Source organism: Oreochromis aureus, linkage group 2, assembly GCF_013358895.1.
Source record: "Oreochromis aureus strain Israel breed Guangdong linkage group 2, ZZ_aureus, whole genome shotgun sequence".
NCBI lineage: Eukaryota > Metazoa > Chordata > Actinopteri > Cichliformes > Cichlidae > Oreochromis > Oreochromis aureus.
Genome location: NC_052943.1, coordinates 11,816,150 through 11,835,604, shown reverse-complemented (window position 1 = coordinate 11,835,604; position 19,455 = coordinate 11,816,150). Strand labels below are relative to the sequence as shown.

The 19,455-nt window shown below is 40.6% G+C and overlaps 3 protein-coding genes across 4 annotated transcripts; 2 read left to right on the top strand and 1 right to left on the bottom strand.

Annotated features, from left to right (window-relative positions):
- Positions 1-885: 885 nt before the first annotated feature.
- Positions 886-5,073, top strand: LOC116324122 (toll-like receptor 1). Its single transcript, XM_039617966.1, has 2 exons — positions 886-996; positions 2,489-5,073. Exon 2 carries the CDS (start codon positions 2,495-2,497, stop codon positions 4,946-4,948), a length of 2,454 nt encoding a protein of 817 aa, XP_039473900.1. The 5' UTR covers positions 886-996; positions 2,489-2,494; the 3' UTR covers positions 4,949-5,073.
- Positions 5,074-5,113: 40 nt separating this feature from the next.
- ints10 (integrator complex subunit 10) lies at positions 5,114-12,651 on the bottom strand. 2 transcript variants are annotated; one of them, XM_039617967.1, is made up of 18 exons: positions 12,221-12,651; positions 12,068-12,135; positions 11,886-11,989; positions 11,647-11,786; positions 11,483-11,564; positions 11,252-11,392; positions 10,911-11,085; positions 9,788-9,957; positions 9,548-9,687; positions 9,304-9,457; positions 9,052-9,134; positions 8,226-8,381; positions 7,454-7,562; positions 7,196-7,275; positions 6,860-7,022; positions 6,646-6,739; positions 6,267-6,335; positions 5,114-5,719 (listed from the first exon to the last, which is right to left on the bottom strand). In XM_039617967.1, the coding sequence occupies exons 1-18, from the start codon at positions 12,347-12,349 to the stop codon at positions 5,563-5,565; spliced, it is 2,214 nt and encodes a 737-aa protein (XP_039473901.1). In that variant the 5' UTR covers positions 12,350-12,651; the 3' UTR covers positions 5,114-5,562. The 2 variants fall into 2 exon arrangements, with proteins under 2 accessions (XP_039473901.1, XP_031600510.1); XM_031744650.2 differs by lacking the exon at positions 6,267-6,335.
- Positions 12,652-12,863: 212 nt separating this feature from the next.
- slc25a51b (solute carrier family 25 member 51b) lies at positions 12,864-17,321 on the top strand. The gene is made up of 2 exons (XM_031744630.2): positions 12,864-13,020; positions 14,563-17,321. Exon 2 carries the CDS (start codon positions 14,615-14,617, stop codon positions 15,545-15,547), a length of 933 nt encoding a protein of 310 aa, XP_031600490.1. The 5' UTR covers positions 12,864-13,020; positions 14,563-14,614; the 3' UTR covers positions 15,548-17,321.
- The last annotated feature ends 2,134 nt before the right edge of the window (positions 17,322-19,455 follow it).

The window sequence follows — 19,455 nt, the reverse complement described above, 5'->3', positions numbered from 1 at the left end:
TGAGCTGGCTTAAAATAAACAGAGGCTTAAATTTATATGGCATATGAAGTAAAAGTAAGTCATAGATACTGCAGGATCCATTTTCCTTACACACACACATATTTAGCAAAACGTAATGTTTTCAAATTAAAAAAAGAAAAATATGGCATCATGATAATGAAACCCACATGAAACATGTTCACATATCAAATGAAATCAAGTGTTATGAAAAGGCAAAATAACTACATTTGCTGTACAAAGACAGCCAGTTTTCTGTTCTCTGATAGCCAGAAGCTGCTATAACCGAATCAGCAGTGTTCTTTCAGAATTTGATCAAACTGTTCCAGGTGAGATTAGTGACACTGGCTTATAAGATGATATTCAATTGAGCTCCTATTGCTTTATGCGTAGCAGTCGCTGACCCAAGGCAAGATTGGCACTGCCAGAGTAAAAACATTGCTCGGAAGTGGGTTAATGCGAGTGTGTCTGTTCATCTGTCTGTACACACACATAGCTTCCCCATGACAATAAAAAGCGTGTTAAAAACCAAACAAACAAACAAACAAAAATGTGTCTAGAGACCAGGAGCAAAACCCTCCTCAAGGCAATAATATACACTGAATCCAATTTTCAGGACTTTATCTCCATTTTTTTTATATACATTATCGTATAAGTTTCTCTCCATAAAATGCACTGTTGCATAAAAAGGGAAGGTAAAAGAGGATGAAGAGCCTGGGAACTTATTTTTATTTCTGTGCCTGTTTCTGCTCAGCTTCATGTTTTTTTTTTTTTTTACTGTAACTTAGAAACTAATATTAGCAACTGTTGACTCAGTGCTGATGCTTGCCTTTTGGTCACATTTGAGCCAGACTTTATTTGCTGCTACATGTTCCTCTATCAGTCAGTTTTGTTTGACTGATTTCCATTTCTTTTCCCATATAGAGATTTTGAACCATTGTGACTCTGATATTTTTGGTGCTTGAGACTTTAAAACGTGACCATCAGACGGCAACACAGGTTAGTGGACTCTTATCTTTCTTTGAATAAAATTGTGTTTTCCTTTGAATTAATGTGAATGTGGTTTTGGATTTTAGTTATTTTAAGATTTAGATTAAGATAAATAAAATCAAATTCTGGGCAGAATCGACCCAGTAAAGACATGAATCCATCACACTGGATGGCTCTGTGAAATGTCAGCTGTATAAGGACCCCCACCATGGTACTTCATACTACACCAGAGTCATTAACTGATAGATCAACAAATAAATGGGAGAAAAATTCTTATTTTTTCATTATCTACTACAGACAATTCTGAAAAAGGGACATCTGTCAATTAACAAAAACTTTGTTTTATATTTGCACGACATCTGACCAATGAGCTACTAGAACCATTTATTTAGTTTTACACATTTATTTCTTCGTGACGGACACATGATGATGATTTCCAACCCTCTGCAGAGGTTTTGGCTACCAAATTTTTGTTATCACTCAGATGATGAAAACCTGATTTGTGCTTTTATCAATCCTGTCTTATTTAAACAAGTTTAGAAAGGATACTGTTACACACACTGCTTCCTTTAAAGTGATCGTTAAGTCAAATCCTTACTTCTCCTCAGCAGTTTCTGAGCATTGTAGCCACCAAAAAGATAAACAGCATTTATCTTAAACAAAAACTACTCCAAGGCAGCTCACTCTCTGGGTAGTTTCTTACTTTTAAGGAAATAATATTGTGTTTTGTATATATTTGTTTTGTTTGAAACCCATTTTAATATACCTGACATTTTTCTGAGTATAATTATTTTTTCTTATTTGTATTCATGTGGGTGCAGTACATGTGTGGCATTTATTTTTGTTGTTTAGTAAAATTCATTTAAATGTTTACTGATAAAGTTAGTTATTTGCAAATGACTGGAAACAAATCACTTAATCCTATTATATGACATTATACTACTGTATATATCTCACGAACTTGACTCCAAGTGTTATTATTATATGCATTTTGGAGTCAATGCTGTATTGACTCCAAAAATCTTGAAAAGAAAGGCAAATGTGAAATATAAATGTGAGATCAGAGGTTAAATTTGCAATGATATTTGGATGCAAACTATAATGTGATCAGTAAAATCCCAAAATATCAGTATCTTTCCCCAAATGTTGGCAATATGAACAAAAGCAGTAGAATATTAAACATAGTTTTAAGCATATCTTCTGACTTCTTCTTCAATGTCTGTTAAACATAGACATTGAAGAAGTCAGACATCCAAGGTAATGTGATATTTAGAATCCCCTTTTTTTCAATTTTTGATCAATATTATTAATTATTATTAAGTTGACCTTGATAACCCTGGTGAATGTAACCAAATTTTAATGGATTGTTAACATGACTCCACTCTATAACCCTACAAACTTTTATCAGAATTTATTCAAACCATTTTGAGCTATTGTATTTACAGACAGAATGACACACAGACAAATGCTACCCGTTTAATAGCTATATTTTCTTATACAGGTTACAATGAGGGTCACAGCAGCCGTACTCTGGACAGCAGCCGTGTTGGTGGGACTTCAGAAGAGCGCTTCATCACCTGACAACTTTGTAGACCGATCATCCCAAAACCTCTCCTCTGTCCCAACTGACCTGCCACAGACGACTGAGTTTTTAGACCTCTCTCGCAACTACATACATCAGCTTCACAATGGAGACTTTGAAAAGACCACTCACCTTAGGTTCCTGAATGTGTCATGGAACGGTTTGGAGGAGATCGATCCACAGACTTTTCTTGACACGCCTCTCCTGGAACATCTGGACTTGTCGCACAACAATCTCAAGAACCTCTCAGGTCAACAATACCTGCTACACACAGTGAACCTCCTGATGCTAAACTTGGCCTTTAACAGATTTCTTACCATGACATTGGGGAGTGAGTTCAGCTCTCTTGTAAAACTGGAGAGATTAAAAGTTGGAGCAAAAAACATCAGTGTGGGTGACTTCAAGAACATTGCTAAGGTGAAACTACGCACATTGACGTTATTACTAGAGGATGGACTTTATTATGAAGCAGGCAGCCTGGAGGATGTTCATGCTCAAAGGCTGCAGATAGCCTTTGGACATGATCAGAAAATTGACCGTAATCTGACTGCTGATGCTCTGTCCCTGTTTGCTGAAGTGGAGATGATGAATATGGAAGATGGCTACAGAGACCTAAGTAAGCAGCTAAGAGAGACAGTGAAAATCCACACGACAAGTTTTTATCTCACCAACATAACAATTAAATGGCAGGACTTAACTGAATATGTAAATGTGGCTCTAAATACAACTTTGAAACATGTTGGTGTTTCTGAAATGAATGTAAAGAATCCTCCTCACTACACAACTGAAGTGATCAAAACATCACAGGTGATTTCTTTCACAGCCAGACAGGCAGTGGTAACAAGTTTCCAATTCTCACAGGAGGCTTTATACAACTTTTTCATCAGCATGCCAGTGGAGAGAGTTGCGATTACTGACACATCAATAATACACATGACCTGTCCCAAGTCACAGAGTCCAATACGCCAGCTGGATTTTTCCTTTGGTGCTCTGTCTGATTCCATCTTCTCAAGTGTGGTGGGTAAAAAAGTAGTTGAATGTCAGAACCTGCATAACCTGAAGAACTTGACTCTGGTAGGCAACAGTCTTAAAAAACTTGAGATACTGAGCAAACGTTTTCAATATATGTCATCCCTGCAACATCTGGACCTCAGCGTCAACTCCATAAGATATGACCAGTCATCCCAGTGCATCTGGCCAGCAAGCATCACCAATATAAATCTGTCTTCTAATAGTTTGACTGACTCGGTTTTTCAATGTCTACCAAATGGGACACAGATACTGGACCTCCAGAACAACCAGATTTCTGTGGTTCCGCAATCCATCTTCAAACTGAGGAACCTTTCAACTCTGAATCTAAATGCTAACCGGCTGCGGGACCTGCCGCTGTGTCACACTTTCCCCAAACTCCACAAGCTTCTGCTCAGGTCAAATTCTCTCCATGCCCCATCTGTGAACATATTGGAAAGCTGTCCCGAACTGCGTACCCTAGATGTCAGTTTTAACCCCTTCACCTGTACCTGCACTCTAACAAGTTTCATAAAGCTCGCTATCAATTCTGAAAAGAACAACAGCCAATCAGGAATTGAGCTGCTGAATTGGCCACAGGGCTATTACTGCACATACCCCGAGGACGTTAGAAACTCAACTTTAAGAAGCATCTCGATCCCAGAGGTTTCCTGCAGCATTGGCCTTCTAGTGGTCGCAATTTTGGTCCCAGCAGGGACACTGATTATTTTTGTTGTAATTCTGTGTCACCGTTTGGATGTCCCCTGGTACATGGGCATGATCTGGCAGTGGACAAGAGCCAAACATCGTGCAAGAATGCAACAAGCTCGACCCGAAGATCTGGTGGGCCTGGAGTTCCACGCGTTTGTGTCTTACAGCCAGCACGATGCTGACTGGGTGCGCAATTCCCTTCTTCCCAACCTTGAAGGCCCCGCAGGAGGGCTTAGAATCTGTCATCACGAGAAACATTTTGTGCCGGGAAAGACGATCATTGAGAACATCATCAGCTGTGTGGAGAAATGCAGGCGCTCTGTGTTTGTCCTCTCTGCTCACTTTGTCAAGAGCGAGTGGTGTCATTACGAGCTCTACTTCGCCACCCACCAACGTCTCACTCTGGGCTCAGACAGCATTGTGCTGGTACTGCTTGAGCCTCTGCCTCAATACCTAATCCCATCCAAGTACTACCAGCTGAAGTCCATGATGAACCGCCACACATATCTGGAGTGGCCTCAAGACAGGGCAAAACAAAGGTTATTCTGGGCTAACCTCAGAGCTGCCCTACAGACTGACCTGCCAAATGCTCCAGTCACACAAGTACAGGACCATTTGGCAGAGGAAAGACTTGAAGAGGGACAGAGGTTAATAGGGTAAAAAAGGGCTACAAAAGCATTTGGATACACTAGAAATACGTCATAGCTACCCTGAATCTTTAAAGACCGGGCACCTTTTAGGGTTAATTTATCTCATTAATTTAATTAGCATTTAATGACCATCTGATATGATTGCAATGTTTAAATTATGAAATAACACATAAACTTCTTTAAACCATTCAAGTAACATTTAATGGAAACATCCATACAAACTAACATTTTGATTCAAGATTGTAGCAAAAACATTAACCTAACAAATAGTATCAAAAATGCACTTTAAGCCTTCTGTCATTACTGACTCCTGCAAGACATCACATTATGAAATGTGGTGGTTATTTATGTTACCATCTCAACTTTGTACCACTGATGAAGAAAACATACACATACTGTAATGTGAAAACGAAAGCAATTGTCTATCAGTATTGTTGCTAACACTCTAAAAAGAGAAGTTCACTATGAAGGTAAAGAATAAGCCTGCATGTTAAGAGTTCACTCCTGGCTGAGAAAGAAAAGAGAGCTGGAAATGTGTCTGCAGAGAATCAGCTTTCTGGGTCATTAAGTCAGTCCACTTGCATTTAAATTGTGCCTGAAACCTCACAAGCTAAAGTCCAGGTGTCAGGGGAGCGACTGGATGATGATTATTTTTTCGTTAATGCAGAAACGGTGAAGCACAGCGAGCAGGTTTTCCCCACAACGCGACACCTGCCTCTCCATGGCCAGACGGAAATCCTCCTTCACTCCTTTGGTGATTCCTCGAGTCACTGTGTGGTGTCTGGAAGAGGAAAAAGATTTTTTTTTAAATAAATGCAAACATAGACATGGTCAGAAATATGGTTTTATGAGATACCTTAAAATAAAAAGAGGCTTAGATTATATAACCTATGCAATAAAAATAACTCATAAATACTGCAGGTTACATTTTCCTTACACACACACATAAATCAGCCAAACAGCATTTTTAGTCTTTTCAAATAAAACGAAAAACATTCCATTATAATAATAATAATCAAAACCACATGAAACATGTCCACACATGAAATGAGATCAAGTGTTATGAGAAGGCAAAATAACTAAATTCACTATACAAAAACACCAACATCGTCTTCAGTAACAACAACAGTGATGACCACAGAAAGGCGAGTAATGGCTCAAATAAACAAACGCCGACAGAAATCAAAGAACGACTAACTCTTGATGTAAAATGACAGGCCCAAATTAAAACTGGGGGATGACAAGCCTTGAAGCTGGGGATGAAGGAAGGGTGACTGGTGGGGTGGTGGGGGCGGGATGGGGACTGTGGGAGGAGGGGCCTGGGGTACCTGTCCATCGTCTGCACCCCTTGTAGCAGGAGAGTATTTAACTCCACCCCCAGGGCGGGGCTAGGGTTCCTGAGGGACAGCAACATTCAACAACTCTGTCAGTGAGGGTGCATTCAAACGTCTGAACTTCTACAGTAATGAACAAAGGAGTCTGAAAACAGTTTTTTCTTTCTTCGCTTAAACCATGAACTCCCTCTCTTTATAAACGCCCACTCCATTTACAGCTTTTTCAGTTTAAAAGGTCAATTTTCCCCACAGGCCTTGTCTATGTAGATCAGTCAGTAGCACTGTCCTCTTAAAAACACACCAACAGAACGGGAGAGTGCAGTCACGATGCCAACTAAAAAAAAAAGCTCATAACGGGAAGGAGGTTGCTTACTTGATCAGCATTCCCTGATTGGGCAGCAGCTCTAGCTGAATTCTACCTCCTTCTGGAGTACGCAGGTATGCAAACTCTTCCAGCATGTCAATGTCTGAGAAAAACCGTGAGTTTAAGGAAACCAACATCCAACACATAACAAGATAAAGGAATCACAAAGAGAACTGTCTATTTACAACAAAATAAAGGCAAGAAATGAAGGCAAAAAGGATACTGGTGACATAGTTGAAGAAATTCTCATACTGGAAACTGCCTTGTTGGCAGATTTTGTCCACTGCCTTTAAAAACAGCATCTCGCCCTGTGGCCAGTCGTACTGCAGGAGCACCACCACATGACCAAGGGACAGGTCGTCACGACTGTCGGTGAAGGCACGGAGCTGATTGGCCAAAAAAGGGGGAAAAAAAGGAAACAAAGATTGTTCAACCAGGGTTTGTATCACAGTCTCATTCAGCCTTATAGCACGGAGCATGTCTTCTCAAAGTCTGCCTATGAAAACTTATCCAAACCCTTGCGCCCACTTATTTCCACAGATGTATCTTGTCTATGTACCTTAAAGCAGGCAAGCATCAGCTGGAGACAGAACGGCAGCACAGATTTGCTGGTGCACGGAAGTAATCTCAAGTCATTACCTGGTTAAAACCAAAGAACAGGGAATGTTAACAGTACTCAAAGCAACATATAAGTACAGACGCATGCAACACTGACTCTGTATGAAGACGGCACAAACGTATTCATATCTCAGATTAGCAAAAATAAATCAAAACTGTTCATAAACAGAATCAGTGAGTAGATTCAGGAAACTTTTACCTTTCCTCGTTTTGGGCTTGACTCTAACCTGATCCTCTGGGGTCTTTGGTGCCTCCTGGTTTGGGGGTACTAGGCCACTGACAACTTCAAGCAGCTTCTCACAGGCCATCTGACAAAAGAAACAGCACCATACAAAACTATTACACAAAATTTGACTGGACAAGGGCTAGTTGTTAGGCCAAGATACTTTCTAAAACTTTTATTGATGAGCAGAATACTAATATAGTAAAACTGACTAAATGACAGACCTGTGATTGACCAGGTCTGTCAGCTTGGTTTAAAAAAAACTGCATAAAAGTGATTGCAAGTTGTTCTAAACACGTGAATTTAATCTGGGACATTTTAACCCATTTTAACTATAGTGCCACCTTCAGGCCAGTTGGTGTCACTGATTTGTTTTTCATGGCTTGTAGAACAATTTATTATGCAATGAAATATTTTAAGTAAATATACATGTTAAAAAACAACAAATAAATTATATATGACCAACTATAGATCAAAAGTTTCAATGTGAATCAATAAATTGTTACAGTAGAGTATATTTCCTGCCAGCTGTGCATTCATAAAATTTTTCTTTATTTAAGTTTTCTGCCTTAATATTGTGTGCCCATTCCCAAATTCAGTTCATCACTTCTCTCAGCTACATTTGTTTTAAAACGCACTATATAAACAAGTTTGATATGATTTATTTAGAGGCATGTAAGCATATGCATGTCTCCTGACACAACCAAAATAATATATGCTAAGAGTGTGTTTGTGTGCATGTGTATACCCTGTACTCTCCCAGGGCGTAGTGGCAGGATGCCTGCTGTATGAGGGCCCTGTGGTGCTCCAGACTGGCCTGACCTGAGGGACTCTGTGGCCCAGGCTGAGGCTGCTGCACTGCAGCCATCTGGTGCAGGCTAGAGAGGGCCTTACGGTACTGTCCCTGGAGATAATACATTAACACATAATCAGTATATAACCAAAGACAACTTAGAAAGATGTTATTTCCAAATGTTGATTAATGTGTTAGCTTAAGTGTATTTAAATTATAATAAAATAGCCAAAGTTTCATCTGCCAACTTCAACCAGTTGTGTTTAGTTTTAGTGCGTGCATTTGCCTCATTCTTTAAATACTATATAAATTAAAATGTACACTCTCCAGCCACTTTATTAGGTATATCTGTAGGTCAGAGGCAAAGGTCCAGATGGCTGATAGGAAGGTGATGGTAACTCAAAAAAACCCCAGCGAGGATCATTTAAAAGCCACAGCCTAACTGAGTACTCTTGCTGACCATCTCCATCCCTTTATTGCCACAGTGTACCCATCTTCTGATTTCTCTGGTTGTTTCCAGCAGGATAACATGCCATGTCACAGGGAATTTTTGAAGGCAAAGTGGTCAGCGAGTGCCTGCATCGGTATAATCTGTTCTTTCTTATGCAATAATCGCATTTCCCAACATTGATCAGGGCTATTTAATTCAAAGCTGTATAAAAATGATGGCATATTTGATCCTAAAGCTAAGATAATAAGCTAAAGATGCTGCTGCTAACAAATAAAAGGGATGCAGATGATTTGTCACAAACAGAAAAGGTAAATTAAAAACAACTCTTGCCTGGTATATAATCATGTCGGTGAGGAATATTCGGAACCACAGCCAGCTGTCCGTCTTCCACGCGGCGCAGATCTTCTTGAACTCTTTGAGAGAAATGCAAAATTTAATAAAATGGTAAAAACAATGAAATTATTAAATTATGATTACACAGCAACAAATAAAACGGAAAGAATTTGTGGACAATTAATGCAGCTGTTCTGATAACGAGCTTTTGATGTAGCGACAATATGACTGAACATAAAAATCTCCTACCAGCTTCCAAACCATCATGGGAGTGAAGAAGGTCCCAGCTTTCTCTCGCTGTGCGAAAGCTCTCCAAAGTCTCTGACCAGTTGGGCATGTCATTCTTGTTTACTACAATGTGTCGACCACGGCCTTTTCCCAAACCTTCCTCATCATCTGAGCTCTATATAGACACACAGATCCAAATTTAATCAAAAGAATTTCCCAATCTGGGATAATTAAAGTATCTTACTCATATCTAAACTTTTCTCACCATAGTCTTCTCTCTTCCATCTGCTAGTTTGCGTTTCTTATGCGCATGTTTCAGTGCTCCTCGCTCCACCTCCACATCACTGTACACTGAGCTCAAATCCTCTACAAGGATCCACGGCCCTGAACTCAACCCACTGATTCCTACAAAGAAAAAAATAACACTGAAACCTGATTGTAACATTTTACTGAAAAGATTAGATATATTAAATGAAGATGGAGATCTACAAAGGTAGACGCTAACCCTGGAACAGTGCAGGCTGTACAGCTGAGACGTAGAAGAAGGCACTACGGAAGAGGACAAGCGCAGCACAGATGACCACCTGACTGCAGCACCGGGCCCTCGTCTCTCCTTCTAGACCAGGCAGGTAGCGACACAGCTCCTTCACCCTCTGCAGCATGTCCATATAACTCCTACAGTGCAAATAAACACATGAAAACATTCCTTTTAAAAATTTAATTTCAAATGATCACTTTCAAAGTCATTGAACCGATCCACATTTTAACCATCTATTATTCACATTTTACATGTGGCACATTATATTTGTTCTACTAAGTGTTTTTTTTGTTTGTTTTTGATTAAATTAAGATTTTTTTCACTCATTACCCACAACGTAACTCATATGTGATTTTTTTTTTAAAAAGGCATTCCCTTAGCTTCTTCCTGGGGTCCTTAAACACTCAATCCAACATTTACAACACATGAACATAAAACAAGAAGGTAGCAGATAGCATTCAGTTTTATAGAGAAAACATAAATACCTCATAAAAAGCTCAAAGTATAACACACCTCGTAACAGAAATCCAAAAAGACATAATCAAAGGAAGCCATAATTGACATCTGCAACAGCATTCCTGTACCGTTTATAATTCTGCATCACATATAATGTAGTAACAAAATTCAACAATGCCACTTGTACTGACAGTGGCTACAGTCAGTGTACTTACTAAACTAATGGACTGATAAGCGCCTTTCTGGCTGAGCACTCAAAGTGCTCTACCAAATCGCACAAACATTCATACAGCCTTTCTACCTATGCCTAAGTGCTTTCTAGCAATCACACACCAACTAGCACTCTGATGGACGCTCTGACAGAAACTTGGGATTCAGTCGATCCACCGACCTTCCGATTGGTAGATGACCCTCTCTACCACCAGAGCCACAACCACCCAAAGGTCATGCACTTACAGGACCTGGTATTCCCAGGCAAACTTTCCGAGTACCCTGCAGGCCTGACCCTACTTAGCATCCAAGATCAGATAAGATCAGGTATCCCTGAGCAAATTATCCTACACTTTATGTCACCTTTGTGTAGGAACAACAGCAGTAACTAAGTAACAATGTGACAGGCAGAGTGGTAGATTACCTCTGTCCCTTGTCTCCCTGCCACTCACATCGTGCCCCAACCACAGCAAGGATATCCAGCAGTCTCTCCCAAGGTTCTGCCACCAGCGACGATTTTTCTGTCAGGCCATCAATCACGTAACGCTGGGAAGCACGTGACACACTTGGTGACTTCAGAGCCCCACCTTCTTGAGAGCCTGAAACAGAAAACAAGAGAAACAAAGTAAATAGAAAAAATAAATACTTCAAAGGTTTCACTATAAAGCCCAGTATAGAACTGGAAATTTTAAGAGTCAAAGTGATCCCACTGTGATAGCCCTAAAATAGAAAACAAAGAACAAGTTCATCACAGTGTATCTTCACCTTGTATCTGTCCATCAGGCGAGGGCCCACGGGTAACATAACCAATGTAGAATTCTGCTGCTTTCAACATGTATTTCTGCATTAGGCTGGCAGGCAGGCGCATATCCATGTTGTTTATAACCAAAGGAAGCACATCACACACTGTAGGAGGAAAAAAACTGTATGAAGCAAGTGTTTTTTTGTTTGTTTTTCAAATGAAATAAAACAAATTTAAAGAAAGTATTTACTCACCAAAAAGCTTCCTGAAGCAGTTGACAGGAGTCTCCAAATTCTCTGATGCCTCTGCTTCCAGCAATGTCTCTCCTAAATTGACCTAACAGCACATCGGGTTCTTTAATAGCTTTTAACATTACATATAGTTTTTAAAAGACAATGCAAATAGTAATATTACACACCCCATGTTGAACCACAGACTCTGGAAAGCGCTTCAGCAGTAACAGCAGCATCTCTGCCTTCTCCAAAGTGTTGAAACACTGCTCCGTGGCTTTCAGCAGCATCTCACACTGCACTCGACCAGGCAGCGTCTCAAACAGTCCTGAAAATGAAAAAAAAAATACTCTTTAGATTTTCACAAGAAGCACTGTTCATTGTCACACTTTTCAATGCAAGTAATGAAGGGTTAAAACCCTCTCACCTCTCAGAAACTGTGCCTGCTTATCCTGAGAGTCACTCCGCAGGGCAGCTGTAATAACACTGATCTCACGCCAAACAATGGGCTGATCTGGAAAGTTTATGAACCTAAAGAAAAATCAAAACTAAGTAAGAGGTCAGACTCAGGACAGGAAACTTGACATTAACGCAAAAAATGTAACTCACATGTCGTACAGCAGCCGCCCGGCTGAAGCTGTCTTTTCTGCATTGCGTTCAATGATGTACATTTCATACTGTAAAAACAGGTCCAGAAACACGAGGTGTAAGAAGATGTTTTTACTGACAGCTTTTGCAGCTGGAGGAGATGATTTGCGTTACCTGTATGTTGAAGTCTGCAGGGTAAAGGGTCCTGGCAGTGATGAGCCAGGCTTTGGCAGCACAGGGATCATCAGAGACCAGCTCCCGGGCTCTTTTCACCAAAAACTCACAGTCCTTTTGGGCTGACATTCTATATTTCTGGGTTTAGATGCCGGATGTGACAAAATGTCAAAATATGCATGCGTGTTTTAATGTAGCAGCCAAATGTAACGCTACAGTTAGCCACATTAGCTAGCTAGCGTCAGCTATTTGGTTTTCAGCTGGCATATTTGCAATAACTGATCATCAGACCACCGCCTATTATCCAACTATTCTATTTCAATATAACTACTACACTTATAGTGAGAAGCAAAATCAAGTAAAAGATAAATCTCTATTTACCGACGCACTCACTAACTTTACGGTAGTGACGTCACGACGCGTCGTTTCGTTTTACGACAGCTACGTCGAATTGCTACCGGATCAGGTAAAATGCAACAACAAAAATAAGAACAATTGTAACACTACTATTCTGATATGCTGCACTTAAAAAAATCTGGAAAAATTAAACAAATAAAATTATTCAGGTTTGCACTGTGAAATACAAGAAATTCCAAAACAAATCCTAAAACTACCTCCGAATCAGCCGTTACTCCATGCATACGGTGTCGGATCGACAGCAGTGCGCAGGCGTGGAACAGCACTGCTGTCACCTGCGTTTGTTAGGGCTGCAGACACGACCTACAGTAGTGGCCCAATTACCCAGCAGAAAACAGCACTCTACCTGTCTAGGGATAGGACAGCGGCTGGTTTCACTGCAGGTAAAGGTTCAGTTGTGGGCCAGGTGCTTATGTGACCAAAACTAGGCGATTCTTATTTTGCCTGTTGACTTTCAGTGGCAGCGGACGATGTTTCGAACCAAACATGGAACAACACTTGTCCGTTTGTCTTTCTTCTTGCTAGCCACTTAGCATGCTAGTTGGACAAATGTCTTTGCGCAGCATGCAGTGACTATATATCTCATCACTTCGTCATATTATCTTAAACGTATACGTAAGCGAGGGGTGCAGGTACTAGCACTGTTGAGCTAGCGAACCAGTCCAGCATTTCTGTGTGTGGCTGTTGCGCTAAGCGTGCTAACTCCTCAATGATGTGGTTGTCCTTATTAAATAATTCATACAGAAAATAACTAATGGAATTTTTTAATGTTCGAGAGAGCTTGCTATTTGTACCAGACTTGGAAAAATTTTGTTTGCACAACCGCCATGACACGACAGGTTAGTGAATCCTAAAGAAACGGTACACAGAGGGCGTGTTCACCTAAGATTAGGTTGTGATAAGATTGCTTGCTTCCGCTCAAATTTGAGTCAAAATATCAAGATCAAAATAAGATTATGTGTAATGGTTTATTTAGTGCGACAATAATACCTTACTGTGTTAGATTATGACTTTAAAGTAAATGTAGAGGTTTTAAGCAAGAAGGTGCAGTCGAATATCCAAAGTAAATGTAATTTACTGATTGTTATAGTTATGCAATAACATGCAAGATGCAGCATAATAAAAGTGATGGTCGGCTGTATTTCTGATAAGATGTCAAAATTCTAGCAGTGACCTGTATCCTCCTTGGATATGAAATGTACGTTTTTCATTGCAGGGAAGTTGGGTAATTTCTTCTAAAATATCATGGTAGCAAATCTGCAACAAAAAAGGGGCAGAGACACAAAATATTGGTTACTTTAAACTTGCAGCCGTTTTCAATGCCACAATGCAATTTCATGCAAAAGCAGCCATGTGGTGGTCTTGTGTTGTAATACTGACTTAAAACTGTGTCAAGAGTTTTTTGGTAGATTTCCTTTGACCTCTCCTGACCTTGCACCATTACCACCACTTCTCCTTTCTGTTGCTTTATATACTAAAGATGTTTTTGACAGTTTCTTATAATTTTTGGGGAACTTCCATTTGTACTGCTGTTGTTGTATGTCACAGGATGTATCCATTGCATCTTTTGTATAAATAACTAAACTTAACGCTCAAGGCAAATACAGGGTGTAGTCTGTACATTGCATTAACAGGTTTGCTTCCCTCATGACTTAGCGTGCACGTATCAGGCTGCTAAGTTGTGTAATACTCTTATCAGTTGGCAGTTGTGGCAGTGTAATTGTACAAGTCTAAGGCAGGTTATTGAGTTGGAAAAGTTCACCCAGCTTTAGGCCACATTTAGATAATATGAGCCACAGATTTATTTTTTATTTGTACTTCACAAATAATGTCATACTTAATATCTTTGTTTGGGTGAAAAGAGATTTAAAAAAAAAAACACCTGCTGATATTTCTTCTTTCTAATGTGTTTCATAAATTTACAGAAGTGTGTTGATGTGATGCTTGAGGATAAGGCTGTGGTGCACCGGGCCTCTGATGGCTGTTAGCACCATGGACTCCGAGTCAGCGCGGACACCTCAGACCCAAGCCCTGACAAAAGGAGGCCATTCCTTGTTGTCTGCTGGCATTCTGACCACCAGGTTCGGACCTCAAGGGAAGCACTATGTTTGTGGTTCCCTTGCAGCTTTTACCAATATAGTGTTGACCTTTCCGATCCAGAAAGTCCTCTTCCGCCAACAGCTGCATGGCGTGTTGGCCATCGATGCGGTGCGACAGCTCCAGAGGGATGGGCTGAGGAATCTTTATCGGGGCCTGCTTCCCCCACTTCTCCAAAAGAGCACTACAGTAGCCATCATGTTTGGCTTGTATGAGGACTTCTCTAGAGTCTTACTAGACCAGGCTGGGAGCAGTGGCGTGCCAGAGCTGATTACAAGAAGCTTTGCTGCAGCTTTGGCAGGAACTGCAGAGGCCATCCTTACACCGTTTGAGCGTGTGCAGACTCTCCTACAAGACCACCGGCACCACGGGCGCTTCAACAACACAGCACACACCTTCCGGACACTTGTGACAGAGTATGGTGTGACAGAGTGCTACCGTGGCCTCGTGCCCATACTACTGCGCAACGGCCCTAGCAATGTTCTCTTCTTTGGGCTCAGGGGCCCCATTAAAGAGCAGCTCCCAGAAGCTACTAGCAAGGCAGGTAACTTGGTTAGTGATTTTGTTTGCGGAGGGTTGCTGGGGGCAGGCCTCGGCATCATGTTTTACCCATTAAATGTAGTCAAATCGCGGGCTCAGTCTCAGGTGGGTGGAGCCTTCAATCCTTGCAGAGAGGTGCTGTTAACAGTGTGGAGAGAGAGGGGTGGCAGTATAGCCATGCTGTTCAGAGGAGCCCACCTCAACTACCACCGCTCTCTTCTCTCCTGGGGGATCATCAATGCCACCTATGAGCTGCTGCTGAAGCTCTTATGAGAAGAGGAATGGAGAGGACAAATGAGATCTAGAGTGGAAGAGAAAGTGTTTTAAGGGAGGAGGTGTTGAGTGGAGGAACAGAGCCAGTCTAAAGTGACAAATGAGAGGTTGTAAAGTAAAGTCGGTGCACTTGCTGTCCAACATTTCCAGAACTAAATGATAACAGCCAAGTTGTACTTCTGACTGGGGGCCAACAGTCACTGTAAGATAACTGCCTGCTATTGTTACTTTCTGCTGTTGTCAAAGTGTTAAAAGCAGGCAAAACTTGTGCCAGGGTCCAGTTAATATGCCCATGTTTGGTCTGTGTTGTAAAGTTTGAGGGCGCAAATAAAACTCCATCAATCTTTTTCAAAGATTTAAAAGGAAACTTTAAAACTTGAGTGATTTCCTGTTTTGTGGGAGAATCCCTCTCTGTGGACATGCTGTTTGCTGTGATGTTTGTTTGACCAAGAGCGCCGCCTCCTGTGAAGATAAGTTCTGCCACTTAAACAGCTTTGTGCTTTTTCCTCATGTTTAGAGCATTGTTCTCGTGCTCACCAGTTCAGAGTAAAGTAAGACATAAGAAGGCTAATGTTTAAGTGACTGTTGAAATCAGTATTTGCAGTGCACAAAGTCTAGGAATTTTCAACAAAAGGAAAAAATAAATAAGAAGCTTTTTTCCTTTTTTTTTTTTTCTATTTTTTACATCAAAAAGGTCTCAGTTTTCACACGTGAGTCAGTTAATTGACATATTTTGTTAAATAATGTTTTGTCTTGATTTATTTTCTGAAGTGCTAATGCCAGTGTGTGTTGTTGTTGTTTTTTTGTTTTTTTTCCTTTTTTTGGTTTTGTGGTTTTGTTTTGTTTTTGTTTTTCTTTGTGTGTGTGTGTGTGTGTGTGTGTGTGTGTGTGTGTGTGTGTGTGTGTGTGTGTGTGTGTGTGTGTGTGTGTGTTTTGACAAGTGCCCTGTGGTGTATTCTCTTGTCAGTTTTTTTTTTATTGAAATACAGGGCGGGGGAAACAATCTGGATGTGTAAGACAGCAAATAGGAGAAGAAGACCTGTAGTTGAGTTCTGCATCACTACTGCTCTTTTATTGGCTATGAAATAAGTGTTCCTCACTGTTTGTTTCCTTTTTTAAAACTTACTGCCATTTATTTTATTTATGTATCTCTTCCCCCTTTTGCTCTCACTTTAATATCTTCTCTTGTCACGCTTGCTCTCCCCTCTGTCTGTAACATCTGTTGACATAATGGGCTCAGATTTCAAGCTTGAGTAGCTGCAGTCACCATACTGCAGCTCTTGCTGAGTTCGACAGCCCGAAGAGGAAAGGCATGCTGCTTGGACACTTGAGAAAGAGGCTTCAGAATAGTGGCACAGAGAGAAGACAGGGGCAGAGGGTAATGTTCAGTGGCACAAAAAGCTCAAGCTGCCATGTAAATGGATCACTTGGCCTATTTCTTCAAGTCTTTTCATTCTAATATCCTCTTCAAAAGTGTATCAAACGCTGTTTATCACTTTCCTGAAGCACAAGTTTCTGGATCACTACGAAAATGAAATGTCACGTTAGTAATTGTGCTAAAATGTTTGAAGTCTCTCAGTTAAAACCTGAATAAATGCAGAAGTACTTCGGGAAAAATGAGCTGACTGTCATATTTTCACCTAGAGAGAAGAAAGATTTTTCTTTATGTAACTGAGACACACATATGTTATGAAACTGTTTTTGTGTATGTTTTGTGACCTCTGTCTCATTGCTCTGTACCTATGAGTCATACAATGATGATGTGTAAACTGTCTGAGCTGTTTTTGCCTTTTATTAATTATAATCCCTTCTTTGTAAGTGACAAAGAAGTGACAACACTTAACGCACACTGCGTAAGTATTGTCAAGGATTTTTGTTTAAAAGAAATGACATCAAGTCGGGACTGTGAGACTGAGTTTTGGGTCAGCGCAGAGTACTACTTTCTAGCTTACTGTGTCAAGAAGTCAGACAGCAGATAATGATCAGATTAAGGACAATCTGACAGAGGGACTTTAGATCAAGAAGCACTGAACTGCTGTTGCTTCAAAGCCTCTCAGCTCTCTTTGCACCACATCAAGTGTCCTTATGACTGCTGTCTTAGATGAAATCTAACTTTTATGTGCAGACTTATCTAAAAATCAGTTTTAATCGTAGTAGCAGAAATATTGCTCGAACTCTAACTGACTCTCCACATAGTTTGAAGACCAGTACCAAAAAAAGCAAAAAGGGGAGGGGGTGGCCCCATGCATAGATAAACACTGCCATTTTGAAACTGTAGGAAATTAACGCTGAAAACACAATCTTCATTCATTATAGTACTGTGCAGAAATCTTAAGCCACCCCTCATTTCTTTATACTACGCTTCCAATGAACCAGATTTGTTATATTGCTCTTGAGCAGGGGTGCCCAATCCCAGTCCTCAAGAGCTACTGTCCTGCAGCTTTTAGATGCATCCCTACTCCAACACAGCTGAATCAAATGGTTTGATTACCTCCTCAGCATGCCATCAAGTTTGGCAAAGGCCTGATAACAAGCCATTCATTTGATTCAGGTGTGTCTGACCAAGGATGCATCTAAAAGCTGTAGGACGGTAGCTCTGTAGGACGGTAGCTCTCGAGGACTGGGATTGGGCACCCCTGCTCTTGAGCAATGGTTCTCCAGGCTCAGTAGAGGTAGTTGTTGATGTCGGCTGCTTTTTCTCTTATTTTCAGTCCAGTCCTTGTACCTGACCATTTTCAGGCCAATGTTTCTTTTTTAATTTGTTAAGCTATCTAACACCTATGGATAATTCAAGCATTAAAATAACAGCAGACTCAAGAGGTGCTAAGCTATCTGACAGACAACTTTGACCAGGGGTCTCGAACTCCAGGCCTCAAGGGCCGGTGTCCTGCAGGTTTTAGAGCTCACTCTGGGTCAGCACACCTGAATCAAATGATTAGTTCATTACCAGGCCTCTGGAGAACTTCAAGACATATTGAGGAGGTAATTTAGCCATTTGAATCAGCTGTGTTGGATTAAGGACACATCTAAACCCTACAGGACACCGGCCCTCGAGGCCTGGAGTTCGAGACCCCTGACTTAGACCAATTTTAAATTGTATCTTTAGCAACGTTGTTATTAGTAGCCTTTTGCAAAACCACATAATAATTTCCTCAGTTAAATCTGTGGAAAACAGCAGACAACAAAGTTTGACAGGTGTAAACAAGATATTCCCAAAGAGCTATTAGAGGAATACTTGGCATATCTCTGCAAGGTGTGGAGTGTGTAACCGTGGTGGAGTCTCTCATGGTTTGGAACATTTCAGCCAGTTGTGTTGGGGATCTTGTCAAAATTGATGGATTTACAAATGCAGAAAAGCCTATCATATTTTGATCTGCCATCTAGAAAGCATCTCAGTGGCAGTAGCTTCATTTTTAAGCATGGCAATTAACCAAAGCACACAATGGAGCCATTAGTCATGGATTGACCTCTGCAGAGCCTGGACCTCAACATTATTGAAGCAGGGTGGGATCATCTTGATACAGAAGGGAGCAAAAGTCACCTAATAGCCAAAGCAGAGCTTTGCTATTTCTTCAAGAAGCCTGGAGAACCATTCCTGAACACTACTTAAAGAAATTACAGGAAAGCTCTACTAAGAGAGTTCACACTATGGTGAAGAATGAAGGTGGTCACACCAAATATTGACTTTCAAGTTCACTAGAATTGTGCAAACTCAGTTTTATCATTATATGCTGTATGTTTCATGTATCTTTACATACATTTCAATAAATTGTTGCACCGACTTACTGTTTTCCTTGAAACATATAAAGAAATAAGGGGTGACCCAAGACTTTTGGAGTTGGAGTGTAAAGATGGTACAGAGGCTATGAAATTCATAAATATTAGTTTATCTGCTGAAGTGAAATATT